The sequence below is a fragment of the Nicotiana sylvestris genome, chromosome 7, assembly GCF_000393655.2.
Source record: "Nicotiana sylvestris chromosome 7, ASM39365v2, whole genome shotgun sequence".
Taxonomy (NCBI): domain Eukaryota; kingdom Viridiplantae; phylum Streptophyta; class Magnoliopsida; order Solanales; family Solanaceae; genus Nicotiana; species Nicotiana sylvestris.
Genome location: NC_091063.1, coordinates 88922686 through 88949805, shown reverse-complemented (window position 1 = coordinate 88949805; position 27120 = coordinate 88922686). Strand labels below are relative to the sequence as shown.

At 38.3% G+C, this 27120-nt stretch overlaps 1 protein-coding gene across 2 annotated transcripts; it reads right to left on the bottom strand.

The window, feature by feature from the left end:
* Nucleotides 1-15113: 15113 nt before the first annotated feature.
* On the bottom strand, nt 15114-25200 carry LOC104220550 (chloride channel protein CLC-f-like). 2 transcript variants are annotated; one of them, XM_070150522.1, is made up of 9 exons: nt 24680-25200; nt 23731-24133; nt 22780-22974; nt 20783-21237; nt 20569-20673; nt 17428-17661; nt 17037-17249; nt 16666-16901; nt 15114-15735 (listed from the first exon to the last, which is right to left on the bottom strand). In XM_070150522.1, the coding sequence occupies exons 1-9, from the start codon at nt 25007-25009 to the stop codon at nt 15654-15656; spliced, it is 2253 nt and encodes a 750-aa protein (XP_070006623.1). In that variant the 5' UTR covers nt 25010-25200; the 3' UTR covers nt 15114-15653. The 2 variants fall into 2 exon arrangements, with proteins under 2 accessions (XP_070006623.1, XP_009769741.1); XM_009771439.2 differs by having other exon boundaries at nt 16666-16898; nt 24680-25199.
* Nucleotides 25201-27120: the final 1920 nt, after the last annotated feature.

The window sequence follows — 27120 nt, the reverse complement described above, 5'->3', positions numbered from 1 at the left end:
TCAAATCAACCCGAAACCACGCTCTTGTCACAAGTACTTGACTCCAAATGGCCCAAATCTATTCAGTTCAATTGCATAACGTAAATAACACTTCAAGTAACTAATTCTACAATTAAATTCTAAGCTAATGCGCGAAATTAGGTAAAATGACCAAAATGCCCCTCAGGCCCACATCTCGGAATTAGGTGAAATTTACATTTCGAAAATCCTCACACTCCCACGAGTTCAGTCCTGCCAAAAGTACCAAAATCAGACCTCAAATGGTCCCTCAAATCATCACTCAAAGGTCTCTAATTAGTCAAGCCCTAACCCCCACACTGATTTTCCTTAAATTTTCATGTTTATAATGATAAAAATCACCCCAATAACGAGTTTAGGGACCAAAGACCTTACCCCAATGAATTCCTCTGAAAATCTCCTTTGAAAATGCTCCCCAAAGCTTCTTCCCGTTTGAAAAGAGGTGAAAATAATTCAAATTCGCGAAAGCAAGTATTTATATGTTCTGCCCAGTTAAATCGCATTTGCGGCCTTGGGACCGCACCCGCGGTCCTGCTTCTGTGGAGCCAAGGTCGCATCTGCGACTTCTCATTAAATCAACTTTCCGCTTCTACGACAGACTTTCTGCGCCTGCGGTCTCGCAGGTGCGTTACCTTTCTCGTACCTGCGGCTCCTAGAGCTGGACCAAATTTCCGCTTCTGCAGTCCAATAGCCACTTCTGTGGCGCCGCACCTACTGTCCCACACATGCAGGTGCGGTTATGACAGGTTTAGCAATGCAAAAATCTTCCTAAGTCCAAATTCAACTTTTGCCAAGCACCCGAAGCTTACCCGAGGCCCCCAAGACCCAAACCAAACATGCCAGCCAATCCTAAAACATCATTCAAACTTATTTCAACCTTCGGAACGCTCAAAACAACATCAAAATACCAATTTAACGTCGGATTCAAGCCTAAGAACTTCAAAAACTAGCAAATTACGCTTTCAATCAAAAAGTCTATCAAACCTCATCCGAATGACCTGAAATTTTGCACACACATCAAATTCAACACTACGGACCTACTCCAACTTCTGGAATTCTATTCCGACTCTCAGATCAAAATCTCACTATCGAACCGGAAACTTTCAAAAATTCGACTTCGGCATTTCAAGCCTAAATTAGCTACGGACCTCCAAAACACAATTCAATCACGCTCGTAAACCTGAAATCACCCAACAGAGCTAACGAGACCATCATAATTTCATTTTGAGGCCGTCTTCACACTATTCCGACTACGGTCAAATTTCCCAAACTTAAGCTCTCATTTAGGGACTAATGTCTCAAAACTCTCCGAAACTCAAAACCGAACATCACAACAAATTAAAATGGTAGAATAAATATGAGGAAAGCAGTTAATAGGGGATCAGGGCATTAATTCTTAAGATGACCGGCCGGGTCGTCACACTTTCATATGTCGATGTATTATGATCTCTCTGATGAGCTGCTTGCTTTCTAGTTTCTGGTTGATGAACCTGCGCCTATTTCTTTCTTCCCAGATATGGTAGACTGTTGCTGCAAATAGGAGTCCCAGGATACATGCATTTGGTCTATAATTGTTAACTTTCTTGAAGTGACATGCTACCTCCTCTTCCTAGTTAGGTCTTATTGTTCCTGCCCAGCTTGTTAGGATCCTCCACATGTTGTTTTAGTATAGGCAGGAGAAGAACAAATATTGAAGATCTTCAATAGAGTCAGTCGCACAGAGCACACAACCCTGAGAAACCTGCACTCACATCTCTTTAGTCTGTCTAGTGTGGATAGTCTTTTTTGGATAGCTAGCTATAATATGAATTGGCTACTAGGTAGTAAGCTCTTAGCCAACACCAGAATTTTCCATGAGACTTTTTCATATTGAGGCATAAGAGATATGTAGGCTTTCTTAATGTTGAATTTTCCTTTGTCAACAATTCCTTCTAGCATTGTGATAAGATCTCTTGCTTCATCTAGCTATTGCCTTGCTTCAAAGATCTTTTTAACCAGCCAACTAGCTTGTTGTGGTGTTTTCATTTGCATTAGATCTTGTGCCTTGGTGTAGATACCATGTATCCATTTAGTCCATAGTCTATCTTCTTTCAATGTTACTGTCCATAGTAATTTGCATAAAGTAGCTATATTCCACTTGAGGATGTCAATGATGTTGATTCCCTCAGTAGATCTAGGCAGACATAGTTTATCCCATGCCAAAAGGGCTTTCCTGGAGAAATTAGTACTTCCTGTCCACTGGAAGGTCCGGTAGATGTTAGTAACCACAGCTAAAATCGTTTTTGGCAACAAGAAAACCTAGCCCAATAAGTTTGCATCTCAAACGGCACACCCTTAATCAATTGTACTCTTACACTATAGATTAAAAACTTTATTGTCTAACATCTGACCCTTGCAGCATTTCTGTCTACCAAGGGCATACACTGATGTATGTTTAGCTTTTTAAAAGAAAGTGGCACCCCCGGGTATTTGAAATGTAGTTCACCAGCAGTAAATAGCCAGTTCTGTATGATTTCTGCTTTGAATTCCTGTGAGACTCCTGCCAAGTATATGGAACTTTTTTCCAAATTTACTTGAAGTCCTGAAACTTAAGAGAAATATTGGAAAGTTTGCAACATCAATTGGCTTGAGATCTTATCTGCTCTACAACACATCAACAGATCACCCGCAAAACAAATGTGAATCAATTCTCGATTATCACACTTGGGGTGGAAGTTAAAATTTGGGTTGTATCTCAACTGCTTTAGGGATATATTTAATTACTCCATTGCTAAGACAAAGAGATATGGATACATGAGGTCTCCTTGTCTTAGTACCTTCTTTGCTTGAAACTTTGAAGTTGGGCCTCCATTTACCAGCAGTGTATATCTCACAGTAGTGACACAAGTCATAATCAAGTTCTCTAAAGGGATGCCAAACTCAAGTAATATCATTCTCAAGAAGCTCCATTCAACTGAATCATAAGCTTTTCTAATGTCCACATTGATAATGCATCTAGCAGACACCTCTTTCCTTGAGTATCCTTTTACCAACTCAGGTGCTACAATTACATTGTCCAGAATGATCCTGCCTTCAATAAAAACATATTAGGACTTACTAACCAAGCAATTCACTACATTCTTGAGCCTGTTGGTAAGGAGTTTTGCAATTATCTTGTAGATAGTAGAATAATAGGTAATAGGTCTAAAGTCCTTGACATAGCTAGGACTTGGAAGTTTAGGCACTAAGGTGATGGTGGTGCAGTTTATTTAGAGTTTTCCATTCTCAAAGAATTGTTGTATGGCCAAGGTTACTTTATTACCAATCACCTCCCAGTACTTCTGAAAATATTCAGCTTGGAATCAATCAATCCCTCAACTGGAAGTTCTTTGACTACCTTTGTGGTTTTATCTCTGGTAACAGGTATCATTACCTCTTGATGCTGTTGAATTGATAAGCAAGGGCCATCTCTAGCTATTTCTACATCAAAACAAGGCAACTCAGTAGCTGAATTCCCTAGCAATCCTTGGAAAAAAGTTGTGAACTCTTTATATACCATCATTGGTTATGTGAGACTGTCTTCAAATGATTTATAAATGGATGATACCTTATTTCGAGCATGTCTGGCCTTGATGTGGGCATGGAAGTACTTAGTATTGGCATCCCCATAGTCTATTCATGTGGCCCTAAACTCATACCTTAATATGTTTTATTGTACTACAATCCATTTATCCAATTGTGACAAGGTGTTTCTATCTTCTTCTATCAGTTGATGAATGAACATATCACTAGAAAGAGCCTCTTGTACTGTCGTCATCTATTGTTTCAGGTTTTCTAGCTTCTTCTCTTCTGAGGAGTATTCTCTCTGTATCCCTTTGGTGTTGCTTTCTAACTTTTGCAACTTTTTTCATACTACAAACATGGTATGCTCTTCTACTGGTATGTTCTATGTTTCATGCAAAGCATCTTTAAAAGATTCCTGATCAAGCAATATAGACAACAATTTGAATTGAGTCTTCAATTTATGTCTGGCAACTTTAGTGTCTATAATAATAAGGGAGTGATGCCTTGTTGAAAATCCATAGTCTCATTGAAAGGAACATGATTACCATTCACTCTATCATCTGCTGACAAGACAACATTAAAGTCACCAAGGACAAGACAAGGTTCCTTTACAGTAGTGTGTATCATCTTCAAATGGTTCCATAATTCTTTCCTCTCAGCTACAGTATTCAGGCCACAGATAATTATCATCAAGCAATGGAATTGTAAAATAAGATCCCCCAGTTGGTAGTAAATTAGTTGAGCTGCAAAATCTAGAATGGTGACTGCCACATTGTCAGTCTTCCATCCTACTCATATTTTATCATTTGGTGTATGACTATATTCAGTATGAAAGGACCAATCTCTACCAAACTTCATAGTGACTCTATCAGCTTTGTGTGATTTTATTCTAGTCTCTAGACAATCAATCATATCCACCTTATTTTTAGCAGAAAATCTTCCGATGCCTTCTGTTTACACTACTACAAAAAAGGTCTTTGACGGCTATCATTTAGCAGCAATTAGGTAATTGCCACTAATGAATTATTTAAGCTGAAATATTAGTGTCACATGACCATTAGCCAGTAAAAGATATCCTTTAATGACAATAAAAAAAATTACCACTAAAAATCCCTAATTGAATTAAATTTTTTATTATTTTAACTTTCCCTCCGTACAACCTTTCTCTCCAATTTTTTGGGACAAGAAATTACATTCCCTCCAATTAGAAAACCCTCCAATTTAAAAAAAAAATAGGAAAAACCAAACCCTATAATTAGAACGATATAGAAGAATGACGCTAGGAAAACCTGCGCGTTAACAGTATCGCTGTAAAAGCCTCTGCCCTGCCATGGTCTCCGACCATCCCAGGTCGATCTCGATCGAGTTACATATAATTTTGGGTTGATGTTGCTCAATTATTATCAATCTTCGCTGTCAATCTTCTCCCTCTCATTTGTCTTCAACTTTTGTTTCGTGTAAGTTTCAAGAATTATTGCAGAAAGCCTTTGTCTCCTTCAACAAATCGTCATCTTTCACGTCATTTTTGAATAATCAGATTCCGAGTCCTAAACTTGAGATATATTGTTTCTTGAAATCGACCCACAAACCGTGTTTTCGTTTTAAGATCTTGATCTTGATTGGTTGGTTCTTTGTTAACTCAAAGAATCACATCGGAATTGGTTCTTTGTTAACTCAAAGAATCACATCAATAGGGCCTTTACCTGACCTCGTCACTACTCTACCGAGGTTAGGCTTGCCACTTACTAGGTATCGTTGTGGTGTACTCATGCTATACTTCTACACATCTTTTAGTGCTAGTTCAAGCACCAGTGAGTTGAGTTCAGATTTGGAGACTTCAAGGTATACATGTCGGCGTTCGCAGGCCTCAGAGTCACCCTCTATCTAGTTCTATATTATTTTCTTTCCCTTTTATTAGATACTGATGTATAGGGATGTTCAGTAATTTCTTGTAGATCTTGTGACTTGATCTCACCGAAATTTGGGAATTTGTTTTTTTGAGTTGCGGAGTTCTTTTATTATAGTTGATGAGTTATTTGAGAGTTTTATCATTATCTCAGTTATATTTTGCATGTATGTTAGGCTTACCTAGTCTTAGAGACTAGGTGCCATCACGACATCCTAAAGAGGGACATTGGAATCGTGATAAGTTGGTATCAGAGCTATAGGTTCATATATGTTATAAGTCACAAACAAGTTTAGTAGAGTCTCATTGATCGGTACTAAGACATCTGTATTTATCTTTGGGAGGCTATAGAACTATTAGAAAAAGCTTTACTTCTTTGATTCCTTATTGTGCGAATTTGTTGACTTCAAAGTCCAAATATTTGTCTTTCTATTCTCTTACAGATGGTAAGGACACGCACAACAGGATCTGACGATCATACATCTGCACCCCCTACTAGAGCCGTGAGAGGCCGGGGACAGGCACATGGTGCAGCCAATAGCACCTGCTCGAACTACGACAGAGGGGCCACTAGTAGCTCTAGTTGGAGGGCAGGTACCTGAGATGCCTGCTACTACTTCTGCACTTTAGGAGACTCTCGCCTAGTTCCTAAGCATCTCTCGTACTCTAGCTCAGGCAAGGTTGATCCCACTTCCACCGGCCACATCTCAGGCTGGGGGAGGAGCACAAACTCTGGCAGCCCGTACCTTAAAGCAGCGGGTCCAGGTTGACCAGGTCCTAGAGGTCATACCAGTGCAGCTGGTTATCCTAGTTTGGCCCGAGGTTAGGGCAGCAACATCTGAGGAGGAGCAGCTCAGGTCGAGAGGTACAACAAGCATCACCCTCCTACTTTCAATGGCTTAGTTTCAAATGATACACATAGTTTTCTTGAGGAGTGCCACCGTATCCTCCGTACTTTGGGTATTGTGGAGATGAGTGGGGTTGATTTTACTATGTTCCAGCTTAAGGGAGAGCCTTATCAGTGATGGCGAGTGTACGGGTTGGGTAGCCCAGCCGAGGCAGCTTCACTCATATGGGCTTAGTTCTTAGAGATGTTCCTAAGAGAGTTTGTTCCCTAGAGCCTTAGGGATGCATGGCACGCCGAGTTTAAGTAGTTATGCCAGGGTACTACGACCATGTCGGAGTATGCTTTCAGGTTCAGTGAGTTGTCCAGACATGTACCATCCTTAGTTTCTACAGTCAGAGAGCGAGTTTGTCAATTTATTGAAGGGCTCAACTATGGTATTAGATTCATCATGGATCTAGAGTTGGAGACTGATACCCCATACTAGTAGGTGGTGGAGATCGTTCAAAGATTGGAGGGTATATGGGGTCGGGAGAGAGCTTAGGGAGTCTAAGAGGCCTCGAGATTCTGGCACGTATAGTGGTACATGTGCCCCAGTGCCAGCCATTTATGGTGAGTCTATGTAAGTCACCCAGTTCATTCAACACATCCATCTTCCAGTAGTATTCCGGCTACTCCTAGGTCTCAGGTTGACCATTATGCACCGCCACTGTCTAGTGCACCTCCTACACGGGGTGCTTTCAGCGGTAAATCCAGTTGACCAGGCCCGAGCCAGTTTATGCAGCCACGTCCTATGAGAGCTTGTTTTGATTATAGTGATACTCGTCATATAGTGAGGTACTGCCCCAGACTCAGGAGGGGTGCACCTCCACAGACCACTCCTGCTCCACGTCTTCCACCGGGTCCTCAAACTTCTCAAATAGTGGTTGCCGCACCAGCTGTCACTCCACCTACACAGATAGCTAGAAGTGGAGGTCAGGCGGGTAGGGGTCTCCCTAGAGGGGGAGGCCAGGCCAGATGTTATGCTCTTCCCCCTAGGACAGAGGTGGTTGCATCAGACTAAGTCATCACAGGTATTGTTCTGGTTGCCATAGAGATGCATCAGCCTTATTTGATCCAGGCTCCACTTATTCCTATGTGTCATCTTACTTTTCTCCATATTTGGGTATATCTCGTAATTCCTTGAGTTCTCCTATTTATGTTTCCATGCTTGTGGGAGATTCCATTAGTGTTGACTGTGTATATCGATCATGTTTAGTTATTCTTGGTTGTTTTGAGACCAGAGTTGATCTATTATTGCTCAGTATGGTAGAATTTGATATTGTTTTCGGCATGGATTGGTTGTCACCCTATCATGCTATTCTTGATTGTCACGCCAAGACGGTAATGTTGGCTATGCCAAGGTTTCCACGGGTGGAGTGGAGGGGTACTTTGGATTAAGTTCCTAGCAGGGTGGTGTCTTTCCTTAAGGTACAGTGGGGTGGGAGAATTCCTTTTGTTAGTAAAAACATTAACTTCTTAGTAGTAGTTTTTTCACGACCCAAAACTCAACATACCGTGATGGTGCCTATCACCGCACTAGGAAAGTCGACAACCACAAATAATTGCGCATTTTTTAAATTGAAAATAAGATGAACAGGTTTAACAGTAATAACTCTCATAAATAGTCGATAAGAAATACTATGACTCAAATATAAAATTCCCAAAATCCGGGTGTCACTGAGTACATGAGCTACTAGATATTAACATAGTTAAAACTTCTATACAACTATCTGGAATGATAGAACGGTACTATATAAAAAGAAGAGAAGGAGAGTCGAGGTCTGCGGACGCGAAAGCAGCCACCTCAAAAGTCTCCAAGTAGGAAATGCTCCAAGTCTAGCAACCACCGTGCCCAGAAGTACCCTGGATCTACACACGAAGTGCAGAGTATAGTATGAGTATAACTGACCCAATATAATCAATAAGTAATTGGACTAGCCTCGGGCTAAAACTAGTGATGAGCTCAGATAGGTATAGTCTAAATCTAGATTATAACAGTACGGATATGACCGGAAAAATAACAGTAACAACTCAGAGAAATCTCATAATCAGTTTGTGCACAGTAAAGAAATGTAGGCATGCTTTCAAGTTTAACAATTTAAGTTCAACACGAATAATATATGCCAGGTGTGACTGATATGAGGAATGTTACATCTCTATGTCTACATGTCAAGAATGCATGTCACATGTAATGCATCACAATGATAACCTCGCGTACTCACACTCCTAGAGTGCTCAATCTGACTTTCTCTACTCTCACTCAATCACTCAGCATTATACGGTACATGCGCTCATTCCTGGTATATCAGACTCTGAAGGGGCGGATCCTGCCCAAGCACTAATAAAACATGCTACAGCGCACAGCCTGATCCCATCATAAATCAATAATACCTGTTGTGACGTGCATCCTGATCCCATCATGAATAAATAAAACTTGTTGTGGCGTGCAGCTCGATCCCATCAATATCACTCACACTCCGACCCTCAGACCCCACTCATTCATAATCTCTCCAGTCTCTCAGGCTCACAAATCTAGCATGCCAATTAGCCCAAATAAGGATCACATGATGTACAATAAATGATAACTGAGACTGAGATATGATATGCAAATGATGAATGCGACTGAGTACATAACTGCAATTTAAACAAATGATTCAACAACAAAAATGACCTCAGTTAGTCCCAATAGTACCAGTATATAGCCCAATCATGATTTATAACATGAATCACAGCTCAATTTCTCTAATACATGGAGAGTACATAAATAATAACGAGATTAGATAACTACACAGTAACGTAGAATTGACCGGGTCATAATTACCATGGTTCATGCCCGTCACCTAGCATGTGCGTCACCTCAACACCAACCACATAACACATATTTCAGGCATTCATACCCTCAGAACCAAGTTTAGAAGAGTTACTAATCTCAAATCGTGCAAATCACTACTCCAACAAGCCCTTGCCTCGCGAATCGGCCTCCGGATGACTCGAATCTAGTCACAAATAACTTAATACAATCAACACAAGCTAAAGGAATCGATTCCATATGATAAAGTTAGGTTCTTTAACAAAAGTAAAAAAGTTAACCCCAGGCCCATACCTCAGAATTCAAAAACAATTAACAAAATCCGAACACTCATTCCATAACGAGTCCAACCATACCAAAATTACTCAATTCCCACCTCAAATCGTCACTCAAATTCTCAAATCTTACTCTCCAATCCCTAATCCAAAGTTCCCCAAATTCCACCTTAATAACACACAATCTAGGTGGAAAATTCAATATTAATGAATAAAAATAATTAAAAGCGTCTTACCTCTTGAAATCTAGTGAAACCCCTCTCAAAAATCTCCTCTAGCCGAGCTTGCAAAGTCTAAAAATGAGAAAATAACTCAAACCCTCGACCTTATAAATCTGCCAGGCTTTTTGCACTTGCGGTTGGCTCCGCAGGTGCAGCAAAAAACTCTGCTTCTTCAGTTTCTATGAAGGCCCCCCTGTCTTTACTTCTACGAACCAGTCTCCGCTTCTGCGGGGTCGTACCTGCGACCTGGGCTCTGGTTTTGCCAAAACTCCTGCCCTTCGCCACTTCACACCTGCGCTCCATTTCTTATATCTGCGATCCCGCAAATGCGAACAAAACCTCACACTTGCGCATCCCCTCAGCACCAACAAAATCTACACTTGTGATTCCATGATCGCTTCTGTAGTCACGCACCTGCGACCAAATCCTTCACGGGTGCGATCGCACCAGACTTGAAGCATTTCAGCATTTCCTAAAGTCCAAACTTATTCTGATTTCAACCCAAATCACTACCAAGGCCCGGGCCCCCATCCAAACGTACCAACATATCCCAAAACATCATACGAACTTATTTGAGGCCTCAAATCATATCAAAATCACGAATTGCACCCCAGTTCAAGCCTAAGAAAACTAATTGATTTCCAACTTCTACAATCGATGTCGAAACCTATCAAACCAACTCCGATTAACCTCAAATTTTTCACACGCGTTATAAATGATATAACAGACCTATGCCAACTTCCGAAACTAAAATATAAGCCCGATAATAACAAAGTCAACTCTCGATGAAACCTCTCAACTCTCGAAACTTCAACTTTTTCAACTTTCGCAATTCAAACCGAAATCATCTACGGACCTCCAAATCAATATCTAGCCACATTCTTAAGTCCAAAATCACAATAAGGAGCTATCGGAACCATCAAAACTTTCTTCCGGAGTCATTTACACATAAATCAACATCCGATCGACTCCTTCAACTTAGGCTTCCAACCTTAGGACTAAGTATCCCAACTCATTCCGAAACATCCCTGGAACTATACTAATCACACCGACAAGTCACATAAGAACAAGTGAGCATAGAATAAGCAATAAATGGGGGAACAAGGCTACAATATACAAAACAATCGGCTGGGTTGTTACAAATTTTAGTAGCTTATTTTTTTAAAAATGTGGAAAATCAGAAAAATAAAAAAATACAAAAATAGAAAACATTCCTGACGATGTATCTCCTAGACAGTTTACTTGAGGTATTAAAGTCTAGAAAATTTTGGAAATTAGAAAAACACAAAAACTTGTCTTTTTTTATATGGTAATAATCCCCTGTAATTTTTCTTTGTGCCTCGGTTATTTTCCATGGGATGTAGTTTGTACCGGATAGTAGATTTTTTTAGAGTGGGACTTAGAAAATAATTGGAGGAGAAAGATGAACCAAGGTGCCTTTGAATTGTTTGATAGTAACATATTTAGACTTTGGCATGCGTAGTATCTTCCTTATGTTTTAAAACTTTCCATGATGCGTTGTTTATCTGGATAGCATGTTATTGACGCCTATGTCTCGTTCTCTTGGTTTATGGTCACTTTGTGCTTAATGCTTAATATCTCATGGCTCCGTGAATATTTTCTTTGATTTGAGAGTCGGAATGGGACTATCCTTAGTGAGACATGTAAAATGTGTGGTGAGAGTTTTGTGTAATCCATGTCATTATAATTGAGTCTACAACTTTACCGGTATGTGAGTTAAAGCAAAAATTTAGGTGACGCTCGGTGTGAAAAATGATTTTAGCCTTTTTTTTTTAATCTTTTTGAGCTTATTGCTTACCATAAATAAAATTTATCCCTAGTTAATCCTTTTGAGCGTATAGACTTTTATTTGACACCCACATTACAAGAATATACCCTTTTTGTTTTTAATTGACCTCTTTTTAAATCATTTTACCTCTTAAAACACTTTAATTGTGAAATGAGCGCTAAAAAAAGTAAGAAGGAACTAAGTGTGTGGTGGTTTTTGGTGGAGCCAATGAAAGGAAGAAAGGTAAACTTATTTTTGTAAAAGAATATGCCACTAGTGGAAATTGCAAAAGAGAAAAAAATAGTCGAAAAAAAATGTAGATGAATAAATATCTTATTTTTGCTGGTGAAATGTAAATGACGATAGTGCTTCAAGAAAAAGAAAATATTTTTGGGGGTGATATTATTTGTGAAGTTGAAGTTGGATTGAGGAATTATGCATTTTAAGTTGATTATGCGATGTGTTAAACTACTTAGGAGGGTGAACCACTATTCCTAAATATATCCAACATGTCCCTTAGCCCACTTACAACCATGAAAAGTCCTAATTGATTTTAGATCGAGTGAGCCTACATTAGTAGATTTATATTATGGGCAAGCCTATAGTACCAATTGCTTGCATATGACTTCTTTGTGAGAGAGAGATTTTTTTTGACATATGTGAGTCCTTAAGGTACATTTGATCATGAGATTTGAGTGTGGATTCAACTTATTCTCTTGTTCTTGTTGTGAGGGAACATAATTTTCATAAGGGATAGGTGAAGTTATTAGGTTTCTCTATGATATTAGGTGTTCAAGCCATGAGTACATTTTGACATTGAGTCAGTTTTTGAGGCTAGAATTGTTATGAGCACATTGACTTTGTTGTAAATATCTTTGAAGAATGACATAAGTAAAGGAAAGTGTAAGTGATTGCATATTCTGCCATTTAATTATTGCTATTAACCATGGTCATTGGTAGAGTGTATATTAAAATAATGAATTGCTCCTCCACTGTTGATATGTATGTTGTTGGGGTGTAGTTTAGAGTTCCATTGCTCGAGGGCGAACAAGCGTTTAAGTATGGGATGTTGATATCCGGCTTAAAGTATGTATATTTATATGCATATTGTCTGCATTTTACTCATGTTTTGTAGATTTAGGATGTGTAATGTAATAATTTGTGCTAATTCATGAAATTTTTATGTGTAGGAGTCATCCAGAGGAAATGTGGGACGAAAGTATACGATTTGAAGAAAAAAGGAAACAAAAGGAAAAAAGTGAACAGTGTAGCGCCCAGGCTAGCGTGGGGCGCTACCTGTGGCCCAACTTCCACAAGCAAGTTTTTTTCCAAAGCCTGGCTAGCGCCCCATGCTACCTTGAGCGCTGGGTGATGGGAAATTGTCCTATTTCTCCCGGAACAAGATTATTTCGACCCAAGATACCCCCAACTAGTATAAAAATAAATCTAAACCTATTTTGGAGGGGATGACGTTTTTAAGAGTAACTTTTGACCAAGGGAGACCACAGAGCAGCCGTGAAGGCTGGAATTCTTCAGATTTCATCTTTCTTCCGCCAAACTTAGTAATTTTTATGTTTCTTTGTATGATTTGTTATTTGGCTACTATGTCAATGTAGATCTAACCTTCACGTTATAGGGTTGTGGTTCTTTCATGATTATTGTTATTCGAGTATTGATTTTGCTTTCTTGATTTATCGTATTGGTTTATTTACTCAATCCTACACTTAATTGTTTAATTGCTTGATCATCAATTGAATACTATCTACGAATCTAGAATTGAACTCGAAAGCGGGAATTCTAGATTGCACATAGGATTGAATAGAGCACGTTCTTGAACCCGGGCATCGGGGAACATATTCGCGATTGGGATAGACATATACCTAATTACCTTGCTTGGTTGATGTACAGGAATTATAAATGAATTCTTGTTAGTTCTAATTCCATATACATTTAGGCGTTAGGTTAGCTTGAATAGGCAAGTAAGAACTCGACAAATACTTATGGGCAAATATTAACCCTGTCAACCAATAAATTAGATGAATTAATTAGTTAATTTAACTGAAGAATACAATAGGAATGTTAGATAGCCCATAACCCTGGATCGTTTTCATTATATTGATAATATAAAAATCTAGATAATTAGGATAGTCTGATCTAGTTAATACTTGATAACAATTCCTCGTGGGTTCGACACTGTATCTTATTACTTTATTACTTGACGATCGTGTATACTTATATGTGCGTTTGGCCGCAACAAGTTCTTATTTAGATAAAATTCACGGCGCAACCAAACTATTAGGCGGCGCAACCGATTGGAGGAACACTATTAGGTCTGCCCGTTATAAGTTTCAATCTGATGCTTTTTTCTTCTTTGTTCCCTTTTATTTTTCGTCTATTATTGCCGATCCCTAAATTAATAGGGGCATTTGCATTTATATCCGTTTTTTTGGGTCACGTTTTAACTTGTGCCCGCTTTGTAAAAAAAAATTGCAAGCATACCCATTTTTTTGCGTAACTTCAGCATACGGGGCTGAAGTAGTAAAGACAATCACGCAAAACTTCAGCATTCTAGTAGACGGGCCTGAAGCAGCAAAAATTATTGAACCAAATGTGCTGAAGTTTTTGTTTGTAATTGCTGAACTTAAGCATAGTAGCTGAAGTTTTGTTCTCTATTTGCTGAAGTTTTTGTTTGTAATTGCTGAACTTAAGCATAGTAGCTGAAGTTTTGTTCTCTATTTGCTGAAGTTTTGTTCTCTATTTGCTGAAATTTTTTTGTCCTGGATTCATTAGTTTTTAAAAACTTCAACAGAAGATGTTGAAGTTATTTAGTTCATTTATAAAAACTTCAGCACTAAATAAGCTGAAGTTTTTTTTTGTCCTGGATTCATTAGTTTTCAAAAACTTCAGCAAAAGATGCTGAAGTTATTTAGTTCATTTATAAAAACTTCAGCACTAAATAAGCTGAAGTTTTTTTGTCCTGGATTCATTAATTTTGTCATAAAGCTTTTTCAAAAACTTCAGCAGAAGATGCTGAAGTTATTTAGTTCATTTGTAAAAATTTCAGCACTATATAAGCTGAAGTTTTTGAAAAAGCTTTCTAACATACTAGATAAATAATCAGATTGCCAACAGTATCTAAATCATAAATTTTGGAAACAATAAACGTGAAAAGAACAAAATTATCATGAAAAGAATCACTAAGTGTGACCTTAAACTTCCCGTACGTGGAAATATTCACAAATTATTGTCTACTAACTTACGTAATTATTTATAATTTATTTTTAAATAATCTGATAAACATACTTATAGCAATCATCCCATGGACTTAAGTTTCATAGCAGCACCAACAACAGCAGAAGAAAGAAGAAGAAAACGACGGAGCAGAAGGAGGAGGAGAAAGGGGGCTGGAGTTGTTTAAAAAATGGGTACAAATTAAAACTTTTTAAAAATATAAGTATAAGTTAAATAGGAGCGACCAAATAGGACGACCCGTGCAATTTTTACAAATTAATATTCTTGAATCACAATATTAATACTCAACAACGGAAGGGTACAGACATCACCATATCACTAGCATAATTTGTTATTATTACACGTGTTACCTTCTTGTAATTTTACCCAAAACATGTTACATTAGGTATTTAATTCACTTGCGATGAAAACAAATTGAGGTAAAGGTAATCTTAACAGTTCAAAAGAGTATCAATATAATTTCAACTATTAGCAATATGCTGCCTTTCGATTTGCTAATATAATCGTCAATGGCGATATTGCTTTGAATTTATCCTGAACTATCAAGTATAAGTTTCATTTACAAAATGTCAAATGTCAAATTTACACGGGTACACTGCCTTTCCGATTTCAGCAAATACAACCAAAACTGTTGAGGAAAATTTATGCTATTAAGCACGGGCTCTGTAGGCAGCCTGGTTCGGCGTGTCCGCTCCAGAAACAAGCAGGTCACTAGCTTGACAAGGAACCTCAATTTCTGCACGCAGCATAAGTTAAAGAATAGGAATATACAGTAAATTTGATATATCTGCTGATGTCCAACTAAGGTGGTAAATTTCTTGTTGCAGCTTGTCTTCCATTCTCGGACTAGAGAAGAGTGCAGCAAAGTTGTATATACCAACTGATGCTCAACTATAGAACTAAACATAAGATTTCTTGTTGAAACTTGCTATTGATATTCAGTGCCTTGAGCAATTAATGGCCATTTGTTACAATGTGCTTGTCATTATCTTCTTCACTCTGCTGGTAGACCGACTTTCGGCGACTCACTTCACTCCTGCGGAATCTATTACGTTCAGAAAAACACTGACAATACAAAAACCAAGCACTTCTAGATAATTCAAATGACACAGTTGAGTAGTTTTACTCTTCTTCCTCCCCTCTTTTTTTTTCCTCAGGAGAAAGCCGAAAGGTACAGCCTATTAGGCATCAGCACAAAGGTTTCGCTGGAAGCCAATTTACAATTCAGAAAAACAAAAGTACATCCTTGTTCATCTTACAAGGATTTCTAAACACCCTAGTCAAGTTCAGCTTGATCTGCATAGTTTTCTTTACACCAAAAATGAAATAACAAAAGATAATTCATCTTAATTTTCTGGGTTGAGCTACTTCTATCTTCAAAACCTTCCATTTCTTTCCTTCCTTTTACTTACTTGGTTAGAAACATATTAATGTTCTTTTGTAGTTGACTATCGGAAGCAAGCTAGACAAGATCAGACTTGGCCAAAGACTAAATATCAAGGTCATACTCACAACCTACCCTCACCAAGACACCAACCAACCTAGACAAAACACCGGCCATAAGAAGTGTTCAATCGTGCTATAGCTGTACAGTCCTTCACACTTATTTTTTCAAGCTCTAATTTAGCACCAAATTTTAAAAGAACCCTATAACTATCACTTAAGCTCACATTCATTCACAGGCCCGCATAACAAAGATTTCTGCTAAATTTCCAAAAGATAACACCATTGGATTTGATAAGTTTGCAATTTAATTCTCTGGATAAAGCTACTGGTAGGATCTACAGCTAATGCAAGAACAATTGCCATTAATCCATTCTTTTTTCTTTTTTAAATTCCACAAAAAATAGAACTTCTACTCTGTGACTTGCATACCACATAGAACCAAATTTAAAATCTTGGATTAGAGAGAAAGGGAACAACATACAAGTACAATAGGAGAAACTACATTGAGAAAATGCAAAACCTGATTGACTCCTCTATTGAATCATAACGCAGAATAGCAATAATTCTGCGCTTTCTTTCTCTTCTGAATTCTCCACCACGTTTGACCACAGGCAATTGCTTAATTCCTTTGGCCTCCATTAGTTGCTTTGCAGTTGCTAGATCCGTATCAGGATAACAAGTTAGGAGTCCACAATCTTGGCCACGATAGCTTATTCCTCTTGTGCATATAGAGGACACAAGACAAGTATTTGCCTGCTAAATCATGTAACTAAAGTAAGAAAAAGCAGGAACGTGCAGGGAGTGAACTCCCCGGGGCAAAGACGGGAAAGAGAAAACAAAAGAACTGAACATTAAAAGACATTTGGCATGATGGCAATCTAAAGCGCATACATCCGTGACTGATAAATCACTGTTAGAAGAATCCCCATGGCTCTTAAACAAACTTCTTTTGACGTCAGCATATGTTAGAATTCCTTCCAAATAACCTTCAGCACCAACCACAATAACGCAACTCTGTTGGCCGTCATGCATGCACTCTAAAGCTTCTTTCACATTTTGGCTCGGAGAGACCTTCAAATAATCATTTGACATGGCCTGAGAAACCTAATAGAAGGAAATACACATTAGAAACTTGACGTACCTAAATCATACAACAAGTATTCAAAAGAAAACGAGGCAGTGTTTGGTTAAAAAAAATCAATAAGAAAATGAAACATGAGTATAAGATCCATTAAAACACAAACTTTTCCACATTCTTAGATGCCGAAAGCAAAGATAGTACCTTTAGATCTTCCAGAATGAGACCTTCATCAAATGATTCACGACTATTATGACTCCCAATCACCAATAGTTCCAAGTCATTTCCCTCACCAGATTTCCTCGGAACATTCCCTTCATTTTTCTCAACTGGTGAAAGAATTGAGTATCCTTTTGATGCAAACTTCGCTTCTGATACATCCGTTTCCTTTGGCTGGTCTGTAACAGAAGGCACCCATATTGCCAGTCCAACAGCACCCTAGTGAAGAAAATTTAAAACACTTGCATGATTAAAAGGTGCAAGTGTTACCCCACATATCATTATGGCATTGAAAATTCAACCAACAATAACAAAGTTTATCCATGCGATTGTACAAAGATAACTGAGATCCACTAACTAGCAAACCATACGGTCAGGCATTAATACTACAATCTGAAAAAACTATAGCTTTACGTGGAAATAACCCTAATTTACTTTACAACCACATAAGCAAAAAAAATTCGATCTTCCAAGTTCAATCATCTTCAACCCCACCCCCACCCCCACCCCCCCAAAAAAAATTGCTAGGAAGGCAATGCAGTATTCTATCAAAAATCTCTGAATCTGTATGGGGAAAATACACATGGTTATTGCAACCAGCATTTTTGTTACTTAAAATAAATAAATAAATGTGTCTCTCTAACTTGAGCTTCTAGATGGGGCAGTCAAACAATTCCACATGCTACAAGAGCAGGTAGAAGTAACAGTTGACTCCATTCCAGATGTTTATCAATGCCATTCTTCATATACCTCAGCTCAGAGAAGCTGATCCTCTCCTTCTTCACCTAGTGGCTAATGCAAAGTCCAGGTGTGTTTAGTCTACTTCTTCATGCAAGTGATCTGGAATGAATAAATGAATGTGTCCCAACTCTAACAGCTTAAGCTATTAGATGAGGTGGCAAACAAATCAGCAAGCTTTTTATTAGTAAGTTATGTTATACTGTCGTTTCTAGAAGTGTTAACATGCAGAGATATGTTCCTGTTCTATAATTGAGTGATGCGAGTGATGCGAGCATGAGTTTGCCTGTCCAAACTAAGATTTCAACCATACTTATTCACGGTTCTTCCGATTGGAGCTCAAGGAATCTTCCTAGTGGATTTAATTACTAGGACGCAAGTAACCAACAAGCCTTGTAATAGCAAACAACTAAGATTTTGCAGAACTCTGGTCGTTGGTTGGCTGGTAAAAGAGGTACTCCCTCCGTCTCAATATATGTGTCTTAGTTTGACTGGGCACGGAGTTTAAGAAGTAAGGAAGACATTTAAATCTTGTGGTCTTAAACTAAAGATTGTGTAATGCACCAAAATGCTCTTGAATCTTGTGGTTATAAATATGTCATGTGGAAAGTTGGGGTTGAAGAGTTACTAAATATAGAAAGAGACGTTCTTTTTGAACCAGACTAAAAAGGAAAAGTAAGGCACAGAACTTGAAACAGAGGGAGTAGTTAAATCCTTAAGTAAAACTTTTCCATTTCGGTGTTCTATCTTTCAGTTGAACTGAATTAGAATAATTCCATCAGATATCTAGACCCTTTACTAATGAAATCAAGAGACGTAATGAATCATTTATTGTTTTATATATTAAGCACTCTACATTTTCAGCTTAATATTTGGTATTTCTGCTGAAGATTGGACTAGACTTCAATACAAGGTCTTCAGATGAGATCAACACCAACAACAACAACATACCCAGTATAATCTTACATAGTGGGATCCGGAGAGGCTAGTGTGAGGCAGACCTTACCCCTACCTTCAGATGAGATCAATCTTTACTAAATCAAATCAACGAGATAAGTTAAACAAAATATTTGTTAATTTATTTATTTGTAGGAAACTCAGTATTTTAGCTCTATCTTTCCTAGATATGGTGGCAACTTTACTCAAGATTGGGCTGGACTTCAATAAATAAATGCTTTTTGTTTCCCGATCGTAATAATGAACAGACATTTCCCCATTCGACTTCGATGGGTCCACAAGATACCAGATAACCTAGAGTATTAGGAGAACTAACACGTCTGGAAACTAGGAGAGCAAGTTAGATTTATCTCATACAATTTTGTAACTCAGTTAGAAAGCATTCTAGATCTAATTTTACATAGATCGTGTCCGATCCTTTATTGTATAAATCCGGGTGTTCTATAGGATTCCATTAACTCCTAGTTGTCAAATATACAAGTCATATTTTTATATGTGAAAGTCCTATAACGGTTAAGTCTTACTATAGTACAATAATGTGTTTAAATCCCAGCAGAGAAAACATTAGGTGATTTCTTCCTCTCTGCTAAGCCTTGGTAGGCTACCTATGCTGGTGGGAGATAGCAAGTACATGCTGGAATATTCGCGATGCTTGCAAGCTGACTCGGACACACACGGACACAAATATATATATACATACAATGTAATATTACATTATTATGTGATGTAATGTAATGTAATATAAGAGAATTAGGCTCCTAACTACAGAATACTCTCCTCCTAATTATAGAATGCTCTCCTACTTTCTAGCCCTCTGACTTCTCATATGTAGAGTGGACAACAGTCCAACGTGTCAGGATCATTTGTCAACCCCTCCCCAGAGTGATTTCAACCAAGATTTAAGCAAACTACTTGATCTTATTTCACCCAAAAATTTCTAATTTAGTCTCTTCCAGCAGAATATTCGAATAAGGGCCAAACGATACACACAATCCAAATTTGGAGGTCAAACACACACTAAGAGCTCAAATTCAATGCAACAAAGTTAAAATTTAGTACAAACAAACAGCCATACTGCCACAAAGTTAAAACTCAGATACATAAATAATGATTCCCTAAGATATAACTTGTAAAGGCAAATCAGACATCCATGAAAGTCAAGAAACCTTGATTTCAGGATGAAAGAAACTCAGAAGTAACTCATACGTAATAAAAGTACATTTCCTCCATAACCTAGTATGACAGCCATCCATCAGAAAGAAGACTTGGGTTAGTAGAAACTAGAAAGTAAGAAAGATTATGTGACAGACTTAAGTTACTCAGAAGATAGGAGATTATGGACATAGCTAGGTGTTTAAGCAAGTGAAACAGCTTTTAGTAACACACATGAAAACAAGTAGAGCTAGTGAATCTTTGTTCAGCAAGACTAACCATGAGAGGAAGCAAAATTCTATAATCTTTTGTCAACTCAAACAATAAGAGCACTGAAGTCAAAGGCACTGAGCAAACGGAAGCTAGTGTAGCAGCCATTCCCACCTACATTGTTTAAATTTATCCATTAGAAAAGTTTACTTCCTAAACTGCAATGAAGTGTAATAAAATAATTGTTGGGAGAAAGTAATATGGAAAAAGTATATCATCTGACCAGTGCATATGCCTGTGGCTGAGCAATAGCAGCATTCCCTGGAATAGCTGAATTTATAAGTTCCCCAGCTAGCCCTCCAAATACAGCACCTACAGCAGCACCTATCATTAAACTTGGTGCATACAATCCACCAACAAGGCCAGACCCTTTGCACAAAGCAGTGGCCACGACTTTAGCAGCAACTAATTGGGCTAGCAATCCGATTCCAGGTGCAGATGCAGTCTTCCCAGTATGAAGGATTTCATCAACATTAGTGAAACCCCAATAGAGAATTCCAGGATATCTAAGAGCTATTACACCAGCTCCTAAACCCCCCAAGGCAGGGCAGACAACATCAGAAAGTCCAAATTTTTCCTTGAGGAACTGAAACCCCTTGGTGAACCAGGACACCAATCGAGTGAAAGCCACACTTACCACTCCACACAGCATCCCCAGTATCAGATACAATGGAAGCTCTACAAAAGGAAGATTCTTAAGCATTCAGAAAGAAATCTATATTGAATAGAATGACAATCAAGACAGAGCTTATGCATGTAAAAGCATGAAGTAACATGATAACCAGTTATCTACAACAGTCATCACTTTATCCACTCCCTTTCTAAAAATCTATCATACAGGAAATGACTACAGCCCACTTTTACACAATCGAAAGTCCGAGATACTGAAAGAGGTTAATCGTTAAGCATAATCATAGTACGTGTCAGTGTTGTAAATATCGCTCGCCTCAGCGCTAATAGCATGAGGCGATGAGATGCGAGCCTCCAGCGCTATTTGCCTCTTGCATGGCGATTTCAAAAAGGCGAGCGCCTCTGCCTGTGTAGCGAGAGGCACTGTGTCGCGAGAAACGCCCTGTAGCATCGCTTTTTGAAAAAACGAAAAGAAAATGGCAGCAGACCAGCGATTAAAGAAAAAATTTAGGGCTTCAGCAATTTCTTCTTCTTTCTCCTTCAAGTCGACCCAGTCACATCAACGATTCTTCTTTCTTCTTCAAGCTTCTTCATCAGGTATGCTTCTCTTCATATCTTTTCTTCTTTCTTCTCCCTTCTTCTTCTTCGAGTTTCTGCCCTTTTTTTTCTTTCTTCTTTCTTGTTTCTCCTTTCTTTCTTTCTTCCTTTTTCTTCTTCTTCTCTTCTTTTTCTTTTTTGCTCTGTTGTTTTGGATCGAGCAGCAGAGAGCTTTTTCTTTCTTTCATTATTTCTTCCTTCCTTCCTTCCCTTTTCTTCTTCTCTTTTTTTTTTTTTTTTTTTTTTTGGCTCTATTTTCTCCTTCACGGGCAGAGGCAGAGAGCTTCTTCAAACCTGAGTTTTTAATTGATATATTTTTGAATTGATATATTTATTAATATATTATTGTTATTGAGTATGTGTGTGTGTGTATATATATAATTTAATATTTTTATAATTTAATATTTTATTTTTTTATATAAATTGTCGCTTCACATCAAAAAGGCGAGCACTTCGCTTCTCGCCTCAGTGAAGCGGGCCCTCATCGCTATTTGTCGCCTCACGCTATTCAAAACATTGGTACGTGCTAAAAACTTGAATAGCACACTGACTCCAAGTTACGAGCTAACTAATGTGTGCCTATGCGTGGAAAAATAAGAACACGTCACTGTTTTCCTTGTTACCATCAAAAGCGCAGTATATTCACATGTTACAATAGGCATATAGAAGCGAAGAAAAGAGTGTTTGATGTTATGTCTGAAAGACAGTATGTAAGTATGAACAGATAATACCAACAGTAAACATTCTCAGGAGAAATGGTAAAAATAGAGCAGAAATGCAACTCCCAGTTCCCTGATTAAAAAAATTTCCATCCAACAATGCAACATGAACAGCAACTGTGTGCAGCGAAATTGTGAAAGAGCAAATATCCATGGCAATTGGTACAAGCGCAGATACACCATAAATAAAGAGAACAGCAGCCACGGAAATACCGAAGCACTGATGTAGCAATGTTTTAGCCATGATAAAATAAACCAGAATTAGATCAAATACCAGCAGCAGATTTCATATCATACGTGGGCACTGTGAAAGCCTGTTTCTCTCCAAGTACTGCATTTGATACAGTTGATGATATAACAGAAGCCAATATGATCATTGCAGTTGTAAATGGGGGTGAATTTTCTGCACGGAGTGGTCTTAAAACTGTTTCAATCGCAAAGAAAGAACCCGCTACCGCTGCATTGAAACCTGTAGTACAAGAAACTTAAACCTGAAGATCCATCCACCAGCTGAGGCAAGCTCCGGCAAGGCACAAAGCTCCACAATTCACACAGACAATTATACTGTCCCATACATACACATATCAAGAAGTACACTAAGGAGGAATATGTATGTGGCATATCGACAAACATAATAAGCAAGTATATCTCCTTACAATTACAAACAGCCTTTGGGAACACAGAAGTCATATTAGCTTGCAGGAATAGTTTCTACTCCTTTGATAATAAGACCCATATTGAACATTTCAAGCCCAAAAGACTTGCCGGCTTTTCTATACAACAAATAAAGGGACAGCTGGGCGCCAAGGCGACAGCCTATTTTGGTGACACTGTTTCATTTTTGGGAAAGAGAAAGGTCTCTTGGGAATGAAGTAAAAGATGGGAAAGCATGAGAGTCTCTTTAGTGCTCTTAGTGTCACTCGAATATGCATGAGATTCATAATCCATAGAGGCAATAACATAGCAAAAACCTTCCTAACGAGAGAATTTTACAAAAATCATCCGTTCATAATGGTTTTGAGATCGAGCAACCAATGTCTCTGATCTTTGTCAATGTCCCTAGATTACCTCTAACCTCTCAGTGATCATCATACCAGAATTTATAAACAAACCGTGCATCTTCCAGACATATAATTTTGCAAAAGGTCTTATACTCTTCATTACTTAGGAAGTGATAAACGAAAAAACTCCTGGTTCAGATACTTCGTAATGGGAAACAGCATACCTGAAGCAATTCCAGCAGCTGCACCAGCTGCAATAAGAGCTATTCTTCTTTCCCGGTTGTTTTCCATCATCACTGAGCATCCATAGGCACATGACTTCCCAATATCTACACTAGGGCCTTCAGGACCCAAAGAACAACCAGTACCTAGAGTTATAGCAGCCTGAATGGCCTTCACTGTAGGGAAGATTCCAGCAATCAAATCAAATCCTTGTCCCTGAGAAGAACTGGACTGTGTTATTTGGTCCAATATTTCAAGCAGACCATGCAGCATGCCAACAATGACTCCACCCAGAACTGGTATTAAAAGTATCCGGTGCCAAGTATCAGCTAGTCTTTGCAAACGAAGCCAAGCAGCACCATCGTTAGGAGTACCAGCCCACGCCCACTCGTGTATTACGTGTACCTAAACAAATATCCTCGTTGTCATCCAAAACAAGAAACGATACTGTTCAAAGTAACTCTCTAAATGCAACACCTTTAATCAACAAAGAAAATGGTCGGATAAACTTGCAAGTCACAAAATCAGTCCCGCTACATGCATATTCCCTCATTAAAACACACGCATACAGAAGAACTGCGGCTACTCATTAACTTTAGATCTATACTGTGGAAACCCTACAACCCCAGGAAAGAGACTTAAGCAAATAAATAAGAGGAATATCTTTAAATATAACATGCAGATTTCCGAATGCAACAGCATTTTGCTGTTCCCAATGTCCATAATTTTTAGCTTTCAGATTTTGGTACTAAATAAGAACCCTAATGTGCTTTAGAAGATAAACTATATAGTATTGGACTGATACACGCCAGAATAGAGTATAACGGTCCCCATTGGAGGTTAAATTTCTCATATTTGTCCAGTTATTGGAGGCAAAAATAAGTTCATTATAAGCCAACCGAAGAAAGGAATAAAAAGCTATAAAATTTTGAAAGAAAAGCTGAAACTAACCCCGCGGTTAAAGGCGGCAACACAAAGGCCAGTAGCAAGGCCAAGGAGACATCCAACAAGCAACATCGCCCATTCCGGCGGAGCACTATCGCCGAGAATTTCATCCGAAACACCGCGATTAGAAGAAGGAGAAGACGACGAGTTTTGGTCCCTATCTGATCGCTTTATATCACATGATCGCCGACCCGAAAAACCTCGATCCAACCGCTTTAATAGATCCTTAAAGCTTCTGGTATTCGTTCTCCTCGGCGACTGGCTTTCTAAATCGCCTTCTGACGCCGATGAAGTAGAACGTAATAAAACGTTGTGATCGTACTCGCCTCCCGACATATTCTCGATTTTTTCAAAGGAGAATTACCTGCGATTCCACGGCATGCATTCCGAAGAATTGGGTGTTTAGAGAACTCCTATATTTTTGGGGCTCTGTAGGTAACTTGTCGCCGTCGCTATCAGAGTCGGGTTTTAGACTACTAACGACGGGAAGTGGAAAACTGCGGTTTAATCCCACAAATATTCCAATCATCGAACAAGAAAGTTTGGTACTCCTACTAATTTTTTTTTTCTTTATTTTTGGGCGTAATAAACATTGTGCCCCGACTACCAAAAAATTGCACATGTGGCATTTTTTTAAAAAAAATAAAATTGCATGGGGCATCCTATTTGGTCGCCTTCATTTAATTTATACTTATTTTTTAAAAAAACTTTTAACTTGTACCCCTTTTTAAACAACTTCAGCTCCTTTCTCCTCTTCCTCCTCCTTCTCCCAGTGATCTCCATATCTCTCCGAAACTTAACATTGATGTAACAATACTGTGGCTTCACTCAATTCCTCAGAAGTCATCTTACTATACATAATTATGATAATTGTAACGTAAGAAAACCTTTTTGTGATATGGTTGATGTAACTCAAAATATTTTTTTACGTCATTAGTTCAAATCTCAAATATAATTTTGCATTTCTTTGAATCTCCTTGACACCGTCTCCATCGTCGAGATGCTATGGTCAAGCAGAACCATAATGTGTTTCTCAACGTTTCGATCCAGAATAAATTAATGAAGCCATCTCCTTACTTAGAATACGAAATTTGAAAGGTCAATCTTCCTCCCCAAAAAATAGAAACTTCAGGAGTACATACTCTAAGGGTTTTAAAAACTTCAGCTCTAGAGTTGAAGTTCGCCAGTTACAAACAAAAACTTCAGCTCTAGAGCTGAATTTCGCTAGTTACAAACAAAAACTTCAGCTCTAGAGCTGAAGTGCGACAGTTACAAAATAAAAACTTCAGCTCTAGAGCTGAAGTTCGCCAGTTACAAACAAAAAACTTCAGGTCTAGAGATGAAGTTCGCTAGTTACAAAACAAAAACTTTAGCTCTAGAACTGAAGTTTGCCAGTTACAAAAACAAAACTTCAGCTCTAGAGCTGAAGTTCGCCAGTTACAAAACAAAAACTTCAGCTCTGGAGCTGAACTTCAGGCCCAGCTACTAGAATACTGAAGTTTTGCATGATTGCCTTTGCTACTTTAGCCTCGTATGCTGAAGTTATGCGAAAAAGCGGGTACGCTTGTAATTTTTTTGCAAAATGGGCACAAGTTAAAGCGTGACACAAAAAGCAGGTATAGATGCAAATGCCCCCTTTTTTTAGGCAACTCTTCAATTTTTGTCAATATTTCGAAAGAAATATATATAATCTCCAGTTTGCATATAGTTTTATTTAAATGTTTCAACTTATGTGTTTACCTTTAAAATTATATAACAATTAAACTTATAAGTGGTTTTAAGGATACGCGATTTTACTTAGTACAAACTGAGAAATATGAGAATTAATGTTAGAAATTAACTGTAAAATAAAATAAACCAATATAATGAGCGAATATGGCCTTCGAGCTAGATCGCCCTCGAACCAGCAGAGTATGCTAAAAAGAGTATGAACCAAACAACAGAGCTTAAGAGAGAAATTTTTAATATATTACTTTGTTATGCGTGAATAAGATGTTTACAAAATGATTAGAATCCCCTTTATACAGTAGAGGAGTTCCACTTATGGTACAATTCTGAATATAGAAGGAAATCCCATGATTGGCTAAATGTCCGACCTTGACTTGATACGTGTCAAGATTTCCGCCACGATTCTTGCCCGATCACGGATATCTCGGCTTTCTGTTATTCGACTTTAGCGGACCTTCTTCGATCTCTACCCGGTTCGGTCTCGATCATGGCTGGTCTCGTTCTTGATCGATCACCGATTAATGAGCTTAGCAACCCATCTCTGTGCCATGGTTCGATACAATGTGGGGCCAAGCTTTGATATGCCACCCTGTTTCGATTAGCCGTCCAAAATTAAGGAAGCCCGATTTTAACCGTATACATTATATAAATCTATTCTTTAACATGTTCCTCATCTTAAATGAAGGAGGAATATAAAGTTGAAATAATTTATGGGTGTA

Bases quoted from the DNA above. Each gene is read 5' to 3' on its own strand.
- LOC104220550 (XM_070150522.1), bottom strand. From the start codon at position 25,009: ATGTCGGGAGGCGAGTACGATCACAACGTTTTATTACGTTCTACTTCA. The intron at 17,250-17,427 runs GTACTATCTTTG...TCCTTCTATTAG, and splicing joins TCATTCTGGAAGATCTAAAG to GTTTCTCAGGCCATGTCAAA. The intron at 16,902-17,036 runs GTATGCGCTTTA...TACATGATTTAG, and splicing joins GTGATTTATCAGTCACGGAT to CAGGCAAATACTTGTCTTGT.